Source organism: Rhipicephalus sanguineus, chromosome 9 (assembly GCF_013339695.2).
Source record: "Rhipicephalus sanguineus isolate Rsan-2018 chromosome 9, BIME_Rsan_1.4, whole genome shotgun sequence".
Lineage (NCBI taxonomy): Eukaryota > Metazoa > Arthropoda > Arachnida > Ixodida > Ixodidae > Rhipicephalus > Rhipicephalus sanguineus.
The window spans coordinates 30,505,009-30,528,772 of record NC_051184.2 but is presented as its reverse complement, the minus strand read 5'-3'; the positions used below and the strand labels follow the sequence as shown (position 1 = coordinate 30,528,772).

Genomic DNA, 23,764 nt, shown 5'->3' with positions numbered 1-23,764 from the left:
GACCTGCAACTAAATTATTTGCGCTTACATACCATGGGGAAGCTGAGGAAGGCTCTGTCGCGAAAGCCAACAGGATTATCGGCGAAACGTCGAAAACACCTGAATGCCTTGACAATGAAAAGGCGAAATGGATAAAGTAATCTTGAAGTGCTTCTCATACTGCTATATGGCATGCGTTTTTCATTGTCTCATTCACTGCTTTCCATCAAACCGTAACAATGGCAAGCCAAAAAAAAAAAAAAAAGGATGCCGCCAAACATGAATTCAGTATCAGCCCATCGTCCGTGTACACGTGGCTGTGACGTCAAAATATCAGTACGAAAAAGAATGATTGAAAGGGAGGGGGCATGCATGGAGCGAGTGACATTTAGGACAGGATCATGCAGCCTTTTTGCTTTTCCACGCCCTAGCTTTCGCGCTTACGTCTACATTACATTCGGCTGTTTAGGGAAGTGTTGTTTCGTTTTTTTCGCGAATTACTGGTGCCCGTAACAAGTTTTCGAATGACTGGCAAGGCTATCCTTCAAAACAAAAAAAGAAGTCCGCCAACTGTCAATTGTCTTTTGTCGTGTCCTTCAAACGACGCCAACCCTCGGCCGATTGTGGGTGAAAGACGCCGTCCGCGTTTATGCTCCTTGCTTTTCATCGGTCGATTCCCGCTGCCTCGCGCGGCACGCAGGAGACGCGCGAGGCGTCACTAACCGTACTTCAGTGTTGGCAGTAACGCCGTTACCGGTAACGTGTTACCTTTTCGGTAACCTAGATAACCTGCTGTTTACAATTTCGTATCTGTAACGCCAATATAGGGAACTAGAAAACTATAGTCGCCACATCAAAAAGAAGGTTAGCGGCCATGCCAGTGCCAGTGCCACGACCTTGTTTTTATCCAGCGGCCGTGCCAGTGCATTCATACGCTTCGAAGCGTTTGGTTCATGTTATGTTCAATCGTTATTCCATGGACGTAAGTGAGAGAGACAAGATCGTTTGTGTATTTGCGAAAACACTTGAGCGAAACGACGCCGGTTTCAGTCTGCCAGCTGTCACTGGGGCACTTATCGTCATGTCGTTGAAAGGACGCCAACAGTTGGCCCCGATTGTAGGTGAAAGACGCCGTCCGCGTTTGTGCTCCTTGCTTTTTGTCGGCCGATTTCCGTCACCTAGCGCGACATATAACATATAAAACACGCGCGAGGCGACGCTGACCATACTTGCGCGCGCAATTTTCTCGCTTTCTGCAAACGTTAGGGCTCCCTAGCAAACGTGGATGAGTGGCGTCGTCTGTTGTCATTTTTCGAACTATTGGCAAGATGGTGGTAGTGGAACCACCACCTTAAAGCAGCTTTATAGATTTTATAGTTGATGAACCGTCGCTGCCGCATAACAGGAACCTGACGCGATAGCATGATTTCTAATGTGATCGGAATATGGTCGCTACTCGTCCCATTGTCAAATGTTTCCCAAGAAGAGATGACAAGTTGGCCAGACGAAAAAGTCAGGTCTAATGTCGATGAGCATCGGCCACGTAAAAAGGTAGTTTGACCTGAATTATGGCAACGAAAATTATTATCCTGCAGCCAATTCCACAATCTTTTCCCACAACCGTCCGTTTTTAACCCCCAAGAAATGTGGTGTGAGTTGAAATCTCCTGCCAATAGAATCGCATTTGAACTGGAATTCCTGATGACACAATCTAGGTGATCTGTACTTCTTACTCCATTCGGAAAGTTCGCATTGACCACTGTAAATCTAGATGATCCAGGTAACAAACAATCTACTCCTAATAGTTCACAGTCAGAACAAATATGTTCGAAAGATACGGTGACATTATGATACATTTTTGCTGAGACTAGGGCCAATAATCCACCTCCTCTACCTGGTCGATCTAACCTAAGTGTACGAAAATTATTAATGGTAAATTTTTTGTTTACTGAAAGCCAAGATTCTTGAAGTAAGATAATATCAGGAATTGTTTCGTGTATGAGGTAAACAAGATCAGTGTAACCAGAAGATACAGAACGGCAGTTCCACTGAAGAACTTTTACAGACGCTATGATGGACTTAATATAGTTGACTCCACGGTAGAACGCAATGCGTCCTGCTCATTGCTGTCAGTGGTAGTACCTTTTTTTTTTGTTTTGACCGGGAAGAATGGGTCGGAGATAATGGGGAATTCCGTCGCTTATTAGAGATATTTCCGAGCCTCATCTCACCAAAAGATCCACTGGGTCCCGCAGTGACAGGCAACTGAGAGCTGACAAACTGCTCCGGAGTAGCATCTGTTTGACTCTGAGGGTTTAATTCATTCCCTTGGTGTTCAGACTCACTATTAGAAGTGACAGTGGGAACAGGGTAGGAGTGAACAAGGCTGTTTAACCTGGCGGCTAGCATCTCAGTCAGCCCTTCAGCAAATGTTTTAAAGAGACGTTCCATAACAATTGGGATGGCTTTTTCAATCGCTGCAGCAACTGCAGATGAGACTGTCGCTTCTAGGGACCCGCACTGACGAGATGTGACCGCGGCATACCCTACATCACGCTCTTTAACCAAGGATGTAGCCTCTACCCGGGAACAACGTCGTTTCTCTACAATCTCAAGGATCTGTGTCTCACGGTAACGGGCAGGACAGTTAGGGTCCGTGGCTGTGTGCGAGCCATCACATAAACAACACTTGAGATCTTCAACCTCACAGTCCACTGCGGAATGTGACCCACCGCATTTAAGACATCTTACTGAGGACCTGCAAGCATTAGCGCTATGGCCAAATCGCCAGCAGTTACGGCACTGCAGTGGCCGAGGTGTCAACGGCTCTACACGGAACAAGTAGGGCCAGGCCTTCAGTTCAGAGGGGCGTGTTAGACCGGCAAAAGAGACGATTACGCTTTCAGTTGGTACTCGCGTATCACCTACAGGCCTGTTGCATCTGTACACTGACACGACTCCAGCAGGAGAGACCATCTTTAAGAAGGCTTCGGGAGTAATATTGGTGGGAACACCACGAACAATGCCCTTCACGCAAGCGAGGTGAGGTGGTACAAAAGCGCGAACTGCAATGTACGCGAATCTCGTGCAGGCAAGCAAGTCAGTCAAGCATTGAACATTTGATGACTTACATAATATGCCAGTCTTGCCGAAGCGCCTCACCTCCGAGATGTCAAGAAAATGTCCTGTAATACCGCGCAGCTCTTCTTGGAAAACCTCCGATTCGCTCAACCGAATGGCTCCTCCATCGGTAGGCACAAGCGCGACAGGCAAACTGCTTACTCCGTTCCGGAGAAAACACTCCAGTGGTACCGACTCAGTAGGGCGGCTTGCCGACCAGGGCGAACCCTGGCCGGGTCCGGAGACCGGCATTGACGGCTCCTGAAACAACGGCAGAAAAAAAAAACTGAAGCAGTAAAAAGAACTAGGAACGCTAAAATGTGGCCAAGCCCCTCTCACAAGACAGCACCAGTCCCTTCGGGCGTCCCTTCGGGCGTCCTTGTTCCATGGCACTGCGTTTCTTCTTCAGCTCAGTGTGGTTGATACCCAACACAGGTGATTTCGCTTGATTGTGCGCCGACCAGCCTCTTCGTCTTCGTCGCTCGAGCTACGTTCCCGTGGCCCGCGCACCACGCGCGCTTTTCTTCATCGCCCCGCACGCCGATCATCATCACGGGGAGCCCGCGCACTTCAAATTCGGCACCGCACGCCGAACACCACACGACGCCGACGCCCGGTCACCGTCATCTTACCACACTTCCACCCAGTTCAAGATGAGCGAGACGGCAAGACAAGGCAAGAGCGGATACACTCACAAAGCGTATAACAAAGTATCTAAATAAGTGAAAAGTCGATGCGGTTCTACACCATTCGTCCAGCACGTGGACAGACTATTCTACACCATTGGACATTCGGCTCATATAGTCTGCACCGACATTATCAGAGCCTCGTATATAATCCACGCGGAAGTCATAGTCCATCAACGCTAAACTCCAACGGAGTATCCGTGTGTTTTGTCGTTTTTGTCGAGCCGAGTTGATGTCTCTGAGGGGTTGGTGGTCAGACTGCAAGATGAAAGGCCGACCATAGAGGTAGACATGGAACTTCTGCACACCCCACACGATGGCGAGGCATTCTCGTTCGATGGTCGAATATGCCGCTTCGCGTGGTAGAAATTTCCTGCTGGCGCAGGACACTGGATGTAAGTGTCCGTTGTGCTCTTGCAGCAGTACGGCCCCCAGACTTTTTGACGATGCGTCAGTGCGCAATACGAAGGGTTTCTCGAGATTGGGTGCTCTTAATATAGGGTGTTGTGATAGCTTCCCCTTGAGTCTTTAAAATGCCTTCTGGTGGATGTCCCGCCAGTCAAGTTTATTCGGGTATCCTTTCCGTGTGAGTTCTGTGAGAGGATGGGCGAGCTCTGCATAGTTTGGTACAAACTCCCAATAATATCCAGTAAGGCATAGAAAAGCTCGGAGTTCTTTCTTAGTTTCCGGCCGCTTGGCGGACGCAATTTTCTGCGATGCTTCGTTCACTGGCTGTAACATGTCTTGTCCTACAATGTGGCCAAGGAAACTTGTCGTAAGGAATCCTATCTCACTTTTCTTGGGCTTTACATTGAGATTGGCGGCTCGTACGCGCTCGAATATTTGAATTAAAGTCGCCAGATGTTCCTCCCATGTTTTCGTGGCGACGAGAACATCGTCAAAATAGTAGTATACGTGGGGGATGGCGGCAACCTCTCTCATCAGCCGATTAAATACGGCGGGTGCAGTCTTAATGCCGAACGGCATGAATCGGAACTGGTACAAGCCCGAATCGCATGCGAATGCTGTAAACTCTTTGGATTCGCTCGACATCGGCACCTGTCAGTATCCTTTAGTAAAGTCGAATTTCGAAAAATACTGACGTCCCATGAGTTGTGCGAACATCATCTCGGGTCACGGTATCGGCTCCGAATCCGGTACGACTACACTATTCAGCTGTCGAAAGTCAATGCGCAGGCGCATCGTACCGTACGTCTTTTTCTTGACAACAACCGGTGCCTGATAAGCAGATGTCGATTTTTCAATGATGCCTAAGCGCAACATCTCTTGGGTCTCTTTTTCCACGGCTTCTTTAACTGCGAATGGCATCGGATATTGCTTGACATGAATGGGTATATCCGTCGTTAGCTTGAGGCGGCACTGTAGCACATAGGTTTTTCCTGGCAAATCAGAGAATATGCCTTGATATGTTTCAAGCAACTCCTCTACTTGTTTCCGCTGGTCTTTAGTAAGGTTAGAGCCTACAGTCACGTCTCGCCAATTCTGCGTTTGCACGAGTGGGGCATGAAGTGAATTCTCAGCGTTGTCAGTTTCCATTTGGTTGATTGACGTCACAGCAGCAGCTGTCGTCGTGGACGTGTCAGTGGCCTTCCGCAGCTCATAACTTTTGAGCATGTTGATGTGGAAGACAGTGGTTCTGTGACCAAGGTCCACAGCATAATCCAATGGGCTCTTCTTGTCTATCACAGTAAAAGGGCCCTTCCATGTGAGGATCAGTTTGTTGTGATCCGCGGGTAGCAGCACGAGAACTTTGTCCCCCACGCATAAGTCCCGTTTCTTCGCCTTGCGATCATAATAGCTCTTCTGGCGAACGTGTGCCTTCGCAAGGTCCTGAGACGCAATTTCGCAGGTTCGTTGGAGTCGTTCCCGCAATTCTACGATATAATTCGTAGGCCGACTTGGTCACGTCATCCAGCTTTGGGTTAGTCCACAGGTCTTTCAGAATCGTCATGGGCCCACGAACGTACCGGCCGTATAGTAACCCGAACGGCGAGTACCCAGTACTCTTTTGTGGCACCTGTCAATAAGCGAAGAAGAGGGGCCCGAGGTAGCGGTCCCAATTCTTCGGGCACTCCTGACACATTCGTCGGAGCATACGTTTCAACGTGCCGTTGAATCGCTCCACAAACCCATATTGGCCATCGGATGATATGGGGTTGTCGGTAATTGCTTAATTGATAGTAGTCGGCTGAATTCCTTCATTACCGACGACATGAAGCTTTTCCCGCGGTCACTTACTATTTCGCGCGGTAAGCCCACTCGGGACAGCATTTCCATTAGTCCTGTCACGATCTTGCTTTCACTTGAAGGCAGTGCGATGGCGTCTGGATACCTCGTTGCAAAATCCACCATGGTTAGGATGTACCTGTTGCCCTTGGAAGATGTCGGTGCCAAAGGGCCGACGATGTCGATGCCCACGCGAGAAAACGGGGTCTCAATGACTGGCATGGTACCAAGCGGAGCTCGTCCGACTAAATGGCGCGGGACAGTCCGCTGACAGATGTCGCAGGGCTTCACAAACCTCTTGGTTTCCGATTGAACTCCTGGCCAGTAAAATTCGGCAAGGATGCGGTCAGTTGTTCGGGAGATCCCTTGATGACCGGCGAGGATTCCTTCGTGGGCGAGCTTGAGCACCGTCTCTCGCAGCTGTCTCGGCCCAACCAGTTGCTCGAGTTCCTTCTCCGACAGTAGCTTGTGCTTCCGATATAATATTCCATCGGCAAGAAAGTAGCGTGTTTCCCGATTATTTACAATCGCCTTTTCACCAACGCTCGTAACAACGCCGTAATGACGGGTCACTTCTTTGGTACTCCTCGAGAGTCGCTTTATCAATGGTTGTTACAGTGGCTTTAAGAACAGGTAGACAGGATGTGGCGCGTGTCCCTTCTGCTGCTGCAGCGCTGTCAACCAGTGGTTCTTGACCGTCGGTTCCGTGAGGCGTGCAAGTTGTCTCTTCGGCCGCTGGTAGGTACTTTGAACCCTTTCCGAGATCACCGTGCGTATCGTCCGCGATCCTGCGCACGGGCGAGTTACCGGGTTCGCTGACGGCCTCCATTCCGCTATCATGCTGACTCCCACGACGCTGCTGAGGATTGTGCGAATATTCCTGCTCTGCAGACCGGACACCTTCGATGTCGCCTAACACGACATCATACAGCAGGTTCTTCATGCATTTAGCTCGCACGACACCGGTAAAGAACGGCGTGTCCATATAGACTATTGCCTCTGGCAAGTTGTGCACGGTTCTATCGAGCAAGAAAACAGGGCTTGTGGTATCCGTAAACTTTTCTTCCGGGACAAGTCTTTCTCGTACTACTACGGTGTTGCATCCCGTATCTCGAAGAACAGATACTGCCTTTCCCTCGAGCAATCCTCTCTCTGCTTCACAAAATAAATTAAGTCCTTCAGTTACCCTTCATCTCATTCAGTGCACTGATATTCTTCCTGAAAAACTTCTGAAGCATAAGTTTTTGACCGAGCTTACGAATGTGCTATCAACGGCAAAAACGACTGGGTGATAAATGTGACATGAGATGAACATGGGTTTTAACAAAAATGGGTCATACAAATGAAGAAACAAAGTATACGGCTTAACAACGGAGGTCATCAAAAGGTATTAAAAAGGGCCTTTAAAAGGTTAAAGCTTAAAAAGTAAGAACAATAAAAGTCAACAGGTTTTGCAAAAACACAAAATCTTTCTTCGAGAGCACACTTTTTCCAGAGTTTTGTGTGACCTTGCGGAGACCTTGTTGCACAGGCTCAAGAAAACCAGCGATGTGCCTCCAAAAAGCAGAGACGGGACAAAAATTGCTGTTATCCCGTGCACCAAGTGTCTCATAGGATTAAGAAGGCTGCAGGGTGCGCAGGAGTCAGTGTAGTGTTTACCGCCCCCAACAAACTTTGGAGGCCTGTGCAAGCGTGTAAACGTGAACAGTGAAAGGCCTGACAGGCTGCAAGAAGCACACCACGCGGTTTTTGTCTTGCAAATGCGGCATTGTGTATAAGACTCCGCTCTCTTGTGGATGTGTTTACATCGGCCAAACTGGCCAATGTATTAACGATCGCTTGCGTGAACACGCCAACAATTTAAAAGTCTGACGGCAACATGGCCTTACACTGTGCAGCTTGCGGTTGTACCCCCTTTCTTGACCAGGCTGTCATTCTCACAATATACAGAGACCAGATTGCTCGAGAAATATATGATGCATCATGTGCAGAACAGCTCGGACCCAGTTGTGTCAGCAAGCCCTCTGTGTCACTCTCGAAGAAAGAGTCTGCGTTTTTGCAAAACTTTTATTGTTGTGCTTACTTTTTAAGTGTTAACCTTTTCAAGGCCATTTTTAATACCTTTTTACAGCCTCCTTTGTTAAGCTGCATCATTGTTTCTTCATTTGGATGACCCGCTTTTTGTTAAAACCCATGTTCATGCATCTCATGTCGCATTTATCACACAGCCTTTTTTGCCTTTGATAACGCATTCATGAGCTCGGTCAAAAACTTCTGTATGGTATCAAGGGTTTTTTCGCTTTGTCGCCCTGTTTCCATGGGCACGTTACCGCCTGTAATCTTTAGCAAGAAAAAAAAAAGCGTAAGGAACAAAAAAATTAAAAAAAATTTTTTTTGATAGTCTTGTTCTGAAGCACTCAATGTTACCACGTGATGAGTGTAGTGCAATAAATGTTAGTTGGAAGAAGCGCTCTATGTGTCGTTTCCACTGTCCCTGTCTTGTGCGCTCACCTGTTTCAACACATGTATCCACCGGACATATTTGCTCTGCTTTGTTTTTAGAGGGAAAACAAAAAAGCGACGCAAGCGGCAGTACTTTCAGTGTTATCGAGCAAAACTGAAAATTAGTGCCTCTGTGCGTACTTCTTTTCTTTCTTTATTTTTTCTACGCGACAAGCACATGCGAATTATAACTAGCTGGCACAGTGAATGCACGTGGAAGCGGTCATGTGCTGTACAGCCTCACCACAAAAGATGATAAAAATGCACTGACACTGTCTTTTCCAACAACTATAAACTGAAAACAGGGATGGGTACTCACCTTTATCTTTGTAGAACGCCTGCTGCACGCAGTCGGCGGCGAATTTGTGCGCTGCGATGTGGTGCTCCACATATTTTCCCAGTGAAGACAGGCCAACGCCACAAACGTCGCATTTCATGGGAGTATTGACTTTTGCGGCTACTTGACGACACCGACGACACTTCGTGACACGTGCACTACAGTGTACTCGTGCGCGGAGACTGCGTCGGCGGAGGTGAAGATGACACTAGGGAGGAACTCCATCAAGCACGTGACATTCTAGGCACTCCGTGGCGACACGGGGAAAAGTCAAAACTAACTTAGGGAAAAAAAGTCTTCAAGTGACGTCACACGTGAGTGACGTAGCAGTGACGTCATCTATTGTTCGCGAGAGAGCCCCACCAGCGGCGTGACGACTCACGTCTCCCGAGCTGTCATTGGCTGCGGCCTTCCGACGGTCCGATGATGCGATGCGGCGATCCGATGCGATGAAACGTCACGAAACGTCACCATTCCGGCTGCCGCATCGCCGCGCCGGACGTCGCATCGGATGGCAAATCGTACCGTCTGTCTCGGCCTTTATAGGGCGTAGCCAGAAATTTTTTTCGGAGGAGGGGGGGGTTCAACCATACTTTATGTATGTTCGTGCGTGCGTTTGTATGTGCGCGTGTGTATATACGCAAGCAAAACTGAAAAATTTCGGGGGGGGGGGGGTGAAACCCCCCCCCCTGGCTACGCCCCTGGCTCAGGTCCATTTTTTCTTGTTAATGTCAACTGCAATGTCGGCTACCCCTGCTTGCTCTCTAATCCATTGGGCCCTCTTCCTATACCTCAATGTTTAAAATTGCGACACTTATTTCATGTTTCAGCTCCTTCTTGCATCAATTACCTTTTAATACGTCTTAGGGCTCTTTGGAGCGCAAATGTTCTGTCTAAACTATAGTCACCTGTCTTGCGTGTCAGTCCAACGCTGTGCGCACGCTATGCTTTCAGCTAAAGCCGTTGCTTGGGCGAGTTGGTAAGATATATATGAGGGAAACAGCGCGAAAGACCAGGCTTCTCTGCCTCGTCTTTCGTATTTCGCGCTGTTTCCCTCCACTATATGCTTTCAGTTAACAAACGGCACGTTTCCATCTTCGCGACACTTTCTCTACAAAGTAACGAGCGTAGTTCTTCAAGAAAGTAAACTAACAAGACAGATAACAAAAGGCACGTGCAAATGAGCGTGGCATTTTTATATAGTCTAGCCACGATCTTCAGAACTGTGACTATTTGGGCCCGTTCACTGGCGTATAGCCAGGGGGTGTGGGGGGGTTCCAACCCCCCCCCCCCCCAGAAATATTTCAATTTTGGATGTGTATATGAACACGCACACATACAAATTCGCACGAACGAACACACATGAAGTATGGTTGAACTCCCCCAGAAAAAAAATTCTGGCTACGCTACTGGGTCTGTTCGTTCGGCATCAGTAATAAATTGTAGCGCAGTTAGCAGGAACTCGAAAGACACGAGACGACAAACGAGCGCTTGTTTGCCGTTCAGTTCAACACTTGTCGCTTGTTTGTCGTCTCGCGTCTTGTTTAGTGTCCATATTTGCTGCACTACAATTTGTTGCTCCAGCCATGACCGTAACGTCAGAAGAATCTATAACGTCTTGGAGACGCAATAAGTGTTATATGCGTGTTATACGGTACCGACAAGGCAGTTTTCGTCCCACACTTTTGTGTTGTGTTATAGAGATCGAAGTTCTTTACTATAACGCACCACTGCCGTCCACATCCTGTGTACCACATCGACATTAACTGCAGGCAAGTCTAACTGCATGGTTCTTGTTGACTGATCTGTGGTAGCTCTTGCTGCTATATATTGTCCTGGTAGCTAGATCGTGCGAGGTAAGGGCGAAGTAACAGCCAATTCCCCGTGCTGGATTGAATCAACCGAGTTTGCGAACTCCGTCTCGAGGTGTGGGACGTAGAAGCTGCGCTAAGCCTAACGCAATTGTTACGGAGGGGGAGCCAGGGGGTTCAGGGATTTTGAAGTAAATTTTCGTGCGAGTATTCCTTCGCTTCGAAACGCTGCATACTATTTGCATTCGTTTCACTGATTCCTTTAAAAGCGGCTTCACACAGTCCTTGCAATGGCGACAACTGTGCTATCCAAGGCAAGAAAGGAGGAAATACACGCGTTACCTTTTCGAAGCCCGTTCGGAAGTCAGTGGCATGCTGTGCAGGATTTGTTTGGCTGCACTTCGCTTCGATACGCACGTGGTACTGCGAACCGTCGTTGTTGCGGCAAACATAGCACGGTATTTCGTACTGCTAAGGGAAAAGCACGGCCGCACGTGTAAAAGCGTTCCTTGTCGACGACCTGCAGAAACAAATCTGCCGTCTGCCCGAAACGCCTTCTCACGGTGACAGACGCCAGGTCACGGCACTTGCAGACGATCAGCCGTAAACGGACGTCATCGACCTGGTATGACTAATAATGCACGACAATAATCGTCATGTACCTCGCGTTATCACCGCGGCCCCGGCACTTGCCGGTCACGAACGCCGCGCGCGTTATCAGCGTGACATAGCATTCTTGATAGGAAAGTGACGAGAGCCGGGTTTTCAAGAAAGGAAACGCGAGCAGGCTAGATGACGATTATTGTTGTGTAGCAGAAATACTCCCCAAATACTCGCTTTTTTCTTAGAGTGTAGAGTGTATACGGTGTCTAATGTGAGCTATGCCCACACATAAAAAAAATGGAAAAGGAAAGAAAGAAAGAAACAGCTAAGACGCGCCATCGTTTTATCGCTTTATAAACGCGTGGTTAGCACCTCTTGGACTTTTTTTTTTTTTTTCTTGAGCCTCAGAGCTGCTACCATAAATACGCGGGAACGAAGAAATCGGTTCTTCTCGGCGACCACTGAAACGACTTTAATGAGGCTTGCCGAATTTAAAAGTCTAGTAACTGTACACTATAAACCACCTTGCACCCTTAAAGCGATTTTAAACAGCAAGTAAAACACCTCTTGGCCTAACCGGAATTTGCAAAAATGAGGGTTTAAGGCAGGCCCGTAGGCAGGAAATTTTTTCGGGTGGAGGCCCGCTTGCTGGAAACCTTGACTATTAAAAAAATGCCTATTTCCATTATTTATTTTTGGTAAAAACACCTACTTGAACAAAATTTCGGGAGGGGGGGGGGGCGGACCCACAGCACCCCCCCCCCCCCTGGCTATGGGCCTGGTGTAAGGGTGTTTTCTTTCACCAAATAGCCTTTTGGTTTGCCTAAGTGGTAATGATTTACCTAAAACACCCTTTATGAGCTAAGGGTGTGGTGGGTTATCGAAACACCCGTGGCCCATACGAGCGTGCCAGATGATAATTGAGACTCGCTGATTTAAAAGTTGCGGGATATTAGGCGAGTTTAGATTAAAAGATGTCTCTTTTAGCGCTCTCTACAAGCACACCATACATTTACGCCTATTCTGTGAATGTTTAATGTTCAATTACACGGAACAGGAATATGCCCAGCGGTACTGTACGCCTGTGTAGCGCAAGCGCTCCGTCCCAGCAGTGGCCCCCTCGCTAGTTCCGACCCCCTCCTCCCACGGATGGGTCAGAACGCAGCGCATATACGATGTATAAAGAGGGGCGGCCGCCCCCCGAGCGCACACCTATGGCGCGACATCTTAGGGCAGTGGTTCTCAAATGGGGTTCCGCGACTCCATCGCCCGCCAAAAAAAAAGGGGGGGGGGGGTTGGAGGCGAGTTTTGACCTATTCACAGTTCCAGGTCCTGCTCCGGGAACTGCAGTAACCTTCTGAACAAGGGCCGCGGCGGCTGCATTTTCGATGGAGGCGAAAATGTTTGAGGCCCGTGTACGATTTAGGTGCACGTCAAAGAACCCCAGGTGGGCGAAATTTCCGGAGCCCTCCACTACGGCGTCTCTCACAATCATATTGTGGTTTCGGGACGTTAGACCCCAGATATTATTATTATTATTATTATTATTATTATTATTATTATTATTATTATTATTATTATTATTATTATTATTATGAACAAGATCGCCTCGGCTGCCCCAATGCCTCAATTAAAAATCAGCAGTTGTTCCGTGTACGAATACAACTGATGAGCGAAGCTCCTTAGAAGTGGGACGCAAACGACTATGTACGTTTTGAAACTATTTATTGCGCCGTGCGCCAGTTTCTTTTTTTCTTTAGGAGCGAAGTTCCTTAGGCCCGCACCCCGCCGTCGAAGCTCCCCGCAACATAGATGCGGCGCCGGCGCAAAAAGAGAATGAAACGCGTTCGGCGCCAAAAAGAAAAAAAAAGTATAGTCATTCAACTAAAGCGTATAGGCCCGAACCTTTCTGAAAGCTTTAAGGTGCGCAACAAACATCCAAGTTTCACTTTGTCAATGCAGCATCTCTCAAGTTTTGCAGTACAGGCAAGCCTGTGCAAATCCTGTCGATTCAATTGCGATGCAGCAGTGAATCATGTGACCAAAGCGCATACACTGCCTGCAGCAGCTGCAGTTATGTTGCACACGGTTTACGCAGTACGGCCAGAGCTTCCATTTCCTTTCCGCTGGTAACAGCAAACGTACATCAAAACGTGACAGTAGCAGAATGGTTCTAAATATGAGTCGGACAATTGCCAGGTGCAGAGCAGGAGGTTTCTTGACAGGTATACTCTCAGCAAGTGGCCCATGTCAATCATCTAAAAGGATGAATCAGCGGATGGCTGCTGTTCTCAAAACTGAATCGTGATATTTTGCTTGTCGTGCATGTAATGATTTCACAGTGATACTATGACTTCTGCCCTGTAGCTTTTCCGTGCTCTTCTAAAACTTGATATATATATGTCAGAAGTTTTTATTAATTCATGTCCTGATTTTGCTCAATGTTCACATGACCCGAATGGTAGAATGGGATTAGAAAAAGACAATAAAAGACAGCCAAACTTCAAGGAATTGTTGTGGCGTTCAGCTTTTTATTATACTCTCGCAAACCTCGTCACATAAAAACTTTAATTTAAGAAGACTAACCATCATGCAGCACTCGATGCATGAATAACAAGAATGAATGATGATAAGATATGACACACCAAAATATGCACACACCCTGTCTGGCAGCATGAAACTAACTTTTAACTTCAGAACATAACACAGAATCACAGAAACTGAGTGTTGAGTAAGCTTCACGCCAGTAGCAAAGTGCAAATAGTCTCATATAACAAAGCACATATATAAACACGAACATTAACATATCTGTTCTTACAACTGTAGAAAGATAGCGAAATATGGCATCAACAAAGTGCATACTGCCAACATAAAATTTGCGAAACATGTGTCGCACATGTAATCATCGTGTCAACAAGGACACCTCAACAATAGTAAGGGACTTGGAGATGAACCATTAATGTGATGAAGTCACGTGCCACAATGGCAATATTAATGGCAAGGCATCAAAAAATCTAAACGTTTGCATAACACAAGAAACCCAACAAATAGATTCCCCCAGCAAGTTCTAGCAAACCCATTTCCATAAGAGCATCTGCATAAAAAGCACACGCTTGGGCAAAAACACTCACACAAGGGCTTATAAACGAATCTGCTTAACCCTATTTCCCAGAAACCAAACAAAAACAGAATGAGAGATTGTTCGGTGACTGCGACTTTTGCACTTTCTTAAGCAGCTGTTCAATAAGTGCACTGGGCAGTCCCAGATAGCGCATTCGCTTTCAAAGGTAACTGCGCATATCTGGGCAGGGCCACACATATAAGGTGGTCGACTGTTCACATGAACATTAAAACCCATGGTTGTTTACCATACCAGCAAATGTGTGAAACTATATTCAGTGCAATGCACGAGTGCAATAAACAGGACTAGTGCCACCAACAAAATTTTATCACACAGGGTGGACAACTCAAAACACAGAGTGGAAAAAGTCTTCCAGTTTACTATAGAAGCATAGGAACTTAATTCGAATTCACTGCTGATCAGGAAGAAATATGTACTGGTGCCAATGCTCGGATTGAGGAAAAAATATTTTTGTTCTTGATATAAGCGTAGGGTGCCCACCTGAGTAGCAGATGACAAGGCCTAGCCATGTGCTGCCTGCCTGAAACAGTGTGAGCACACTCGCACATTTAGGCTAACGGAAGGCTACACTGTGTATATGCAGCAATTATGTGCTTTGCAGTGCATGTCGATAAGCCTTTACACCGAAGCCAAATGCTTTGTTCTCAACATATAAAGTTTTGCTCTTGGCGGTCAGTTTGTTTCACTAGACCCGCAGAAAGCACTTTGCAAAGGGAGTCCAAATAAAAAGTAAGCATGTGCATCATTAGCGTAGCCAGAAGAGAAGCCAGAAGGGGGGGGGGGATCTCATCACCACCCCCACCCGAAATTTTACATTCTGCATGTATACATACACATTCACACACAAACGCACATAATAAAGGTGGGATGCCCCCCTCCCACTCCACTTCCCCTGAAATAAATTTCTGGCTATGTCCCTCGTGTGCATTACTTAGATGAACTGGAAGCCTTTCTTGTTTAATTATCTAAGATAATGACCATGACAGCTCATACTTAGTTTCCACGGGAACCTGTGGTAGACGATAATATCCCCAAAGTCACAACACTTTTATCATTCTCAAAAAATGCTGCCTTCTCCAAGAATATTGCACTTGCGATGCCTTTCAATGCACAGAACATAAATGCTGTTTTATTAAAGCTATTGTCAAGTCTTCAAAACCAGATGACGATATAACTACATACAAAGAATGCCAAATCCGACAAGGTCATTAATGAGTTCACTTACTGCTTTGTCTACATTTCCATCAACATACTCAAATGAACTTCAAGTGCATGACACCTATAATAAACCTGGTAAATCACACAAGCACACAGCCGAGCCAACACCATACTGTGAGATCAGCTGCCCTGCTACTGTACGCTACATCACATACAACTATTGCAAAACAAACATTAAATGAAACATTCAAAGATGAACTGTATGCCACCCTCAGCTAAAAAAATTAAGTGATATGAAATTTACTGACACATAATTCAACAGTACTTATCTTTCAGTTACATAAGCTATGCCAATGCAGTTCTGTCGGAACACTGTGAATGCCATTAACAAGGTCCCACAAGCAACAACGACATCACAAGCAGAATAGAATTGTCCATTACGATATTTCCCCACCACACATAGCAGAGCTTCAGGAGTAACTCAGTCTGCGCAATGCACCTGCGGTTGTACGGGAGCTGCGCCTCACTGGAACACTTGCATCTTGACTTGCTGCACCGTGTTGGCGAGATGACCTGGCAGCTCCAGCCTTTGGCCGTGACACTGACGCACTGTGGCCAGCAGTCTTCCTACGTTTGGAATACCTTGGCGAGTCCGAAAAAGCGTCCTCGTCATGAAGGTAACTGTCGTCCGTCATGGTGCCACTGTCCTGAGTGCTGGGAGAATTCACAGAGCGATTGCAGGTTGAGCAAATGGCGCTTGACGCCTTGTCCGTCACGGATTCCTGTTCGGCTGCGTTCAAACTTTCGTCGGAAGGCTCCGTGTGCGTTTTCAACAAAGGGCTCATTTTCGAGTTCTTGCTCCTTTTGGTGGCCCGCGAAGTCTGTTCTTGGGTGAAAACATCCAAGTCCTTGCTCGGGTGACGCGGGCCCTTTGCTGCCGCAGGCACCTTGCTCGTCAGGTGGTTAGAACGAGTGGGCCATGCCGGTGTGTCTCGTTTCGTACCGACACGTGTGGATCGCCTCAGAACTGGAGTCTTTTCTGCGGATGTTGCTGTGTCCGTATGGACTGGCGGCGCACCGACGTTGCTTTGGAATTGACTTTGTACATCTTGTTCTGCTTGCTTTTCCATCGCTGCACCAATCGGCCCAGTGCCAAAACTCCTCGTGTGTCTGGACGGCGACTGGCATGTGCAGAAGTTGGACGAGGGGCTCTGTGCGTCTGTTATTCCACTGGACGTAGTTGGCGCTGGGCTGAAACGAGGTGACCGGCTGGACTGAGTGCTTGCACTGTTCTCGGACTGCGAAGCTCGTATTGCAGTCAGCGAGAGCCTACCAGTCCTCCTTGCGCTTGTGCTTGCAACCTTATAGCTTGAAGCAGCACTCTGCGGTCTTGACTGTTCTTCTTGCAGTGCATAAAGAGGCACCTTGAGTCTTCTCAGGCGGGCGATGCTGGCGTCAAGGTTCGTTTCACGGACTTCGTAGGAAGGGTCGCCATCGTCAGAGTCCGAAAAGGAACGAACCATTGCATCAACATCAATGACGAAATCCTCTTCGTTATTACGCTGGGAACACCTTCGTGAAGGCAGCCTTCGCAATGACTGTGTTCGCTGTCGCATGGCACAAACGAATTCCTTCTCTTCGTTGGAACTCAAGGAGTCGGATGAAGCGTTGACATTTCGCAACAGGGGCACCTGCGTCAGCCCGCCAAGACCGTCATTTGTTTGAGACAAATCACGTTCCGTGGTTTCCAGGGGTGGCGTCACATTTGCGCCAGCTTCGGCGACTCGCCTGCGCTTGGAAGGTGTTCTTAATGGTGACCTTGACGAACCAGCAATGTGGCCAGTGTTTGATCCTTCTAGTTGCTGCTTGCTGGCATGTGAAACATCACACGTGGTGCTTGGTACCTGCACCTCCTCCCTACCTTTCAGTGAAACCGTAACAGAGCGAGTTCTGGGCATGTTTCGACTTCCACTAACAGTGGCTGCTGATTCTGTTTCATTACTTTGCAAGCGACCCACTGTTATGGCTGGACACTTAGTCACTGTTGGAGATGGACTGCCTACTCCCTTGTTCTCATTCTCACTCTCTTTCTCAGTTATGGCCTCTTCACCTTGTGTAGACAAAAGATCGCTGACAGAGTCACCGTCATTTATGCTGTCCTGTAAAACCCTTCGCCTCGCCTTCAATGGTGGTGGTTCTATATTTTCACGTAACCTGCTTTTCGTTGTTGTGTCCCCAGAATTGCCACATGACTCGACGTCGGGTCCCACGACCCTTGAGGACCTCGTCGTTCTGCCTACTTTTGACAGGGAGGTCTTATCGATTGCAAAGGACAACTGCCTGCGCGCACTCCGAGTCAAAACTCCATGCTTGGCTTGCCCCGTTTCATTTACAGCATAGGCAGGGGTTTTGCCTCTAATTGGTGACGGTGAACTTCCGTACCCACTGCCAGAAGCCAGCTGTCCAGTCCTGCTGGTGCTTGCGCCTACCGCCTCAATTCCAGGCTTCTGCTTGATCATAGATGAGATAGCCATTTCTGTGGGTGACTTTGGACACGGGTGCTTGCGAGGAGCGTCATGTTCGATTCCATTGTCACTCAAATCGCCTGGTCTCGTGGATGCCTCTATTCTATGAGCGAGGTGCCCACTGGAACGTTTTGCAGGAGCACATGGCTTTTCCGGAGTTAAATTTGCATTCTTTGAATCATCCTGCCTTTCCACCCCCGTTGACAGACTTGCTACATCGATGCTTTGCACAGTCCGGCCATTTACGTCGATACAAGTGCTGCTAGAGTTGGAGTCACTAACTTCATTTTGCTGTCCTAATACCAGTCTTCTAGCACAACTCCTTGCGCTTAGCCTCCGGGTAGACACTACAGATTCCAGCGGCTGCATGGCACTGTCCTTGTTTTGCCTTGAGTGCTCGCTGCTTCCGCTCTCCTTATTCACAATGACACTTGCACCATCCGAATCGTGACTGGAAGACAACTTCAGTGTTGCCTTTTCTCGAAGGGCGAGATCCGAAGTCAAAGGCGGTGGACGAGGCGTATCCTTTCTTCTGTTTGGAAGTGAAGTTTTAAGCGTTACCACCTTCTCTACGTTTGCTGGGCTTTCTCTAGTTTGTTTTCCAGACACAAGTGGTTTGTTTTCGTCCTCTTGACATACATCAGAGTCCAATCCTGAAGCACCATTTCTCTCCAATTCTGATGTTTTGTTTGCTTCTGGCAGCTTAGAGGACTTATTCGTGGGCAATGATGTTCGAGGGCTGTTACGACGAGTGCTTGCCTTTTTGTTGCCAGGACTGAGATCTTTAGCCTTTGCCGCTGACACATTGCTCGATCCCACGACACTACTCCTTAAGCTCACACTGGCTATGTCACTTGTAGCTGCATCTGCACTATCGGAGTCAGACACTGAAACTTGCCATTTGTTGGACATTGCTACCTGTTTGACTTGTGGAGAAACTGAACCGCGAGAGCGCACCCTCCTTCGTGCAGGCTGGCTCTTGCTGGGGCTGTTCCTTTTATCCGAGCTGCAACGTCCATCCTGACGTTTTGATTTAACAGACTTACAAAGAGCAGAAGTGCCAGGCTTTTTGAGAAGCGGCAGCTTAAAAGGAGACTGTGGCAAAGCTGCAGATGTCTTCTTCCTTCTGAAATCCACAGCATCTGTTTCGTCATCAGAATCCTCTTCAAAAGACATCACCCTTTCCCTGAGTTTCGAAAAAGGTGACGGCGAGCGCCTCTGGGACGAAACCGAAACAGTTGTGGCTTGTGACAGGCGAGGAGCCCGTTGCCTGCAAGAAGCGACACCTTCATCATTAGATTGTATCTCCAAGGTATCAGCATCAGATTCAGCAGCCGGGTGACTGCCCTGAATCACTGGAGAGAGAGAGTTATATTTGTCACTTTCGGGAGGCGAGAGGTGCATGTCTAGCAGTGACAAAGCACACGGTGACCGCTGCCCGCACGGGATTTCATCAGCCATTTCTGAAAAAACTGCAGGTTGTCCAGGTTGTGGATGCGCAGGATGCTCAACGCTGCATTTATCAGAAAACTCAGCGTCTTGCCGAGTCGAGTGGTCAACACTGCCTTCTCCATCAGAAGGCTCCGCTTCTTGCAGCGCCGAGTCTTCAACACTGCCCTTTTCATTGGAAGATTCTTCTTGTGTTGCTGAGTGCTTCACACACACTTCCTTATCGGATGACTTAGCTTGTTGCGCTGGGTGTCCCACACTGCTCCCACTATTAGAAGGCACTGCTTTTTGTGGTGCTGAGCACTCTACACCGTTCTCTTCGTCAGAAGACTCGTCTTCGTGTGCTGAGAGTTGAACAGTGCCCTTTTCATTGGAAGACTCAGATTTTTGGTGTGGCAAGTACTCAGCACTGTGGTCTTCGTCAGAAGACTCGGAGGAAATTACAGTTTTGCTCCTACCTGCCTTCTTAACAGTTCTTGATGGCTTGATTTCCCGTTGTGCAGAGTGCTTAATATAGCGCTTTTCAAAAGACTCGGCTTCCTGTGGCGCTGAGCGCTCAGCACTGCCCTTTTGATCAGAAAACTCAGCTTTTTGTACTGAGTGATCCACAATGTCCTCTTCATCAGATGACATGGCTTTTTTTAGTGGCAAGTGCTCAACACTGTCGCCTTCATCAGAAGACTCGAAGGAAGTTTTGCTCCTACGTGTCTTCTTTACAGTTCTTGCTGGCTTGACTTCCTGTTGTGCTGAGTGCTCAACACTGCCCTCTTCATCGGAACACTCGGCTCGTTGCAGTGGCAAGTGCTCAACACTGTCATCTCTAACAGAAGACTTGGAGAAAATTATTGAAGTTTTGCTCCTACGTGTCTTCTTTACAGTTCTTGCTGGCTCGACTTCCTGTTGTGCCGAGTGATCAACGCTGCCCTCTTCATTGGAAGACTTGGCTTCTTGTAGTGGTGAGTGCTCAACACTGCGATCTTCATCAGAAGACTCGGAGGAAACGAGTGTTCTGCTCCTACGGGCCTTCTGAAAAGTTCTCACTGGCTCGTCTTCTCGTTGGTCTGAGTGTTCAACGCAGTGCTTTTCAGCAGACTTGGGTTCTTGTAGTGCTGACTTCTCAACGCTGCCCTCTTCATCGGAAGACTCAGTTGTTTGTAGTGGCGAGTACTCAACACCATGATCTCCATCAGAAGACTCGGAGGAAATTAATGCTCTGCTCCTACGTGCCTTCTTAACAGTTCTCACTGGCTCGTCTTCTCGTTGGTCTGAGTGTTCAACACAGTGCTTTTCAGCAGACTTGGGTTCTTGTAGTGCTGATTTCTCAACGCTGCCCTCTTCATCCGAAGACTCGGTTTTTCGTAGTGGCGAGTGCTCAACACCATGATCTCCATCAGAAGACTCGGAGGAAATTAATGCTCTGCTCCTACGTGCCTTCTTAACAGTTCTCACTGGCTCGTCTTCTCGTTGGTCTGAGTGTTCAACACAGTGCTTTTCAGCAGACTTGGGTTCTTGTAGTGCTGATTTCTCAACGCTGCCCTCTTCATCCGAAGACTCGGTTTTTTGTAGTGGCGAGTGCTCAACACCATGATCTCCATCAGAAGACTCGGAGGAAATTAATGCACTGCTCCTACGTGCCTTTTTAACAGTTCTCACTGGCTCGACTTCCCATTGTGCTGAGTGCTCAATGCATTGCCTTTCCAAAGGCTCGGCTTCTTGTACTGAGTTCTCAGCACTGCACTCTTGATCTGAAAACTCTGCTTTTTGTGCTGAGTGATCAAAAATGCCCTCTTCATCAGATGACTCTGCTTTATGTAGTGGCAAGTGCTCAACACTGTGATGTTCATCAGAAGACTCAGATGAAATGAAAGTTCTGCTCTTACGTGCCTTCTTCACAGTTCTCGCTGGCTTGTGGTCCTGTTGAGATGAGTGCTCAACACAGCGCTTTTCAGAAGACTTGGCTTCTTGTGGTGCTGACTGCTTGACGCTACCCTCATTGTCAGAAGACTCAGCTTCTTGTTCTAAGTCTTCAACAACGCCCCCTTCATCAGTAGACTCGGCTTTATGTAGTGGCAAGTGCTCAACACTGTGATGTTCATCAGAAGACTCAGATGAAATGAAAGTTCTGCTCTTACGTGCCTTCTTCACAGCTCTCGCTGGCTTGTGGTCCTGTTGAGATGAGTGCTCAACACAGCGCTTTTCAGAAGACTTGGCTTCTTGTGGTGCTGATTGTTTGACGCTACCCTCATTGTCGGAAGACCCATCTTCTTGTTCTAAGTCTTCAACAACGCCGCCTTCATCAGTAGACTCTGCTTTTTGCAGTGGCAAGCGCTCAGCACTGTGATCTTCATCAGAAAACTCGGAGGAAATGAAAGTTCTGCTCCTACATGCCTGCTTCACCGCTCGTGCTGGCTCAGCTTCAAGTGCTGAGTGCTTAACACTGTGTTCTTCATCAGAGGACTCAGAGGAAATTACGATTCGGCTCCTACGTGCCTTCTTCATAGTAATCACAGTGGCCATATCTCCAGCCTCGACAGGCGTAAGCAGAAGGGGCTGCCCAGAAGACTCTGAATCTGATTTTGAAAGAGTTACAGCAGCATCCTCAAGCAGATTCTGTCCACCATTTTCTGCAGCAACCTCAGCATCCGACACACTCGAAGGAGCTTTGGCAGCATCGTCAGACGTTGCCTGTCTAACGGCTTTCTCAACAACCTCATCGTCCAGAGAACTTGAGAAACTTTCAGTGGAATCATCAGTGTGTCCACCGTGCTTCTCTCTACCCTTTGTCGACGACCTTTTAGCATTGGTTTTGGAGTCACGGTGCACATGCAACATTTCTTCGTGGTCACTGTGGACATCATGCTCTGTCACTTTCACTCCACGCTGGTCACCGTTCACTCCATGCCTACTTGCCATTAAGCATGGCCAGAGTATCCGAATCTCGTGCAGCTGAAACCGAACAAGGTTCATGCACATGTTGGCGAAGCATGTTTCCTCGAGAAGACTTACGAGTCTTCTCCTGAACTTCATCATCCGTAGAGAGTGCGGAAGCATCAGACTCTTCATGCAGTTTTTGATGCGGTCAGCTTGTCATTCAGCTTCTGCAGTTCCATGCAGCTTGCTCGAGGTATGAGCTTTGCGAACCCTCTTCCGCTTCCGGCGTTTCTTTCGTGGATGTGACACCGCGGGTGTTCCGTCTGCACAATTTCCATCTCCACCTTCACCTTCCGACGTTTCTTGAGCCACACTTGCATGTTCATAACCTGCATAGCAAAAATGAGAATGCACATGTCAACTCTTGACCCTAACACAACTTTAAAACATGCTTTCAGAGAAGTCACAGTCTAAAGATTTTTTTATATGATAATGCACACCAAAGTGTAGCCCAAGAAGTGGATTAATAATTCGCACAAAGCCCATGATATTCAAGAGAGAAAGAAGAGATAGTACTAACAGAATTGAAGCTTGTGGAGAACAACATAAGGGTTCGAGCTCAATATATATTCAATAATACTACGTGCAAAAACTTTAAAAAAACAGATGGCAAAAAACACGGAAGAGCTCTCGTTGTGTTCGTTGCTGCCTCTTGTGTAAAAGTTTCTGCGCTTAGTATGACTGATTGTGGAGGACAAGCTGTTGAATTGAATGCTGTACGTACATCACAGTAGCCATAACACGGAGTGGCAAGAAATAAAGCATGAAAGTACTTCAAACTAATGCGTAATACTCTGGATCGTACAATCAATACATCAAGTAGCAAATACACAATGCCAGGGGTTTACCTACCATAAGATTGTCAGAGTTGTGTCACGAAGAGATGTTAATTGTCGGGAATAACATTGTTCTGCAAAAGCTTAGGTGTGGTAATGAAACTTGCAAAAGCTTAGGTGTGGTATCTGCAAAAATGCGGAAAACCCGCGGCCGCTTGCCAGGATCGCTCCTGGACCGATTTTCTCCGCGTGGAAAAGTTGGCCGCTTTGGCCGCAGCCAATCAGGGCCCGAGAAGCGCGCGCGCAGTATTGCATAGTGCCGCGAGATGGCGACACGTCTGCCGTGGATTGGTGGATTGCTCCATCCCCGCGGCCGAGCGGGCAAAAGGGTCGGTCTGAAACGGCCTCGCTGCCTCTCCGCTTTGAAAATCCGCTTGCGTGCTCCACGTTCGGTGCGAACGTGCCTTTAAACTTCCGCAATGCAAGAAAGACCATGCC

The 23,764-nt window shown here is 47.8% G+C and overlaps 1 protein-coding gene across 7 annotated transcripts in view; it reads right to left on the bottom strand.

Moving 5' to 3' along the window:
* Nucleotides 1–23,764, bottom strand: part of LOC119404890 (dentin sialophosphoprotein) — a 59,659-nt gene that overhangs the window by 32,882 nt on the left and 3,013 nt on the right. Inside the window, exons 3-4 of one of the 7 annotated variants that reach the window (XM_037671581.1) lie at nucleotides 20,264–22,819; nucleotides 13,800–20,017 (exon numbers count right to left, since the gene is read on the bottom strand). In XM_037671581.1, coding sequence (XP_037527509.1) covers nucleotides 16,056–20,017; nucleotides 20,264–22,622 — 6,321 coding nt within the window. In that variant the 5' untranslated portion in view covers nucleotides 22,623–22,819 and the 3' untranslated portion in view covers nucleotides 13,800–16,055. Of the gene's footprint in view, nucleotides 1–13,799; nucleotides 22,820–23,764 lie in introns of those variants that run through there. The other 6 variants (XR_007417506.1, XR_007417507.1, XR_007417508.1 and 3 more) reach the window with 6 other exon arrangements.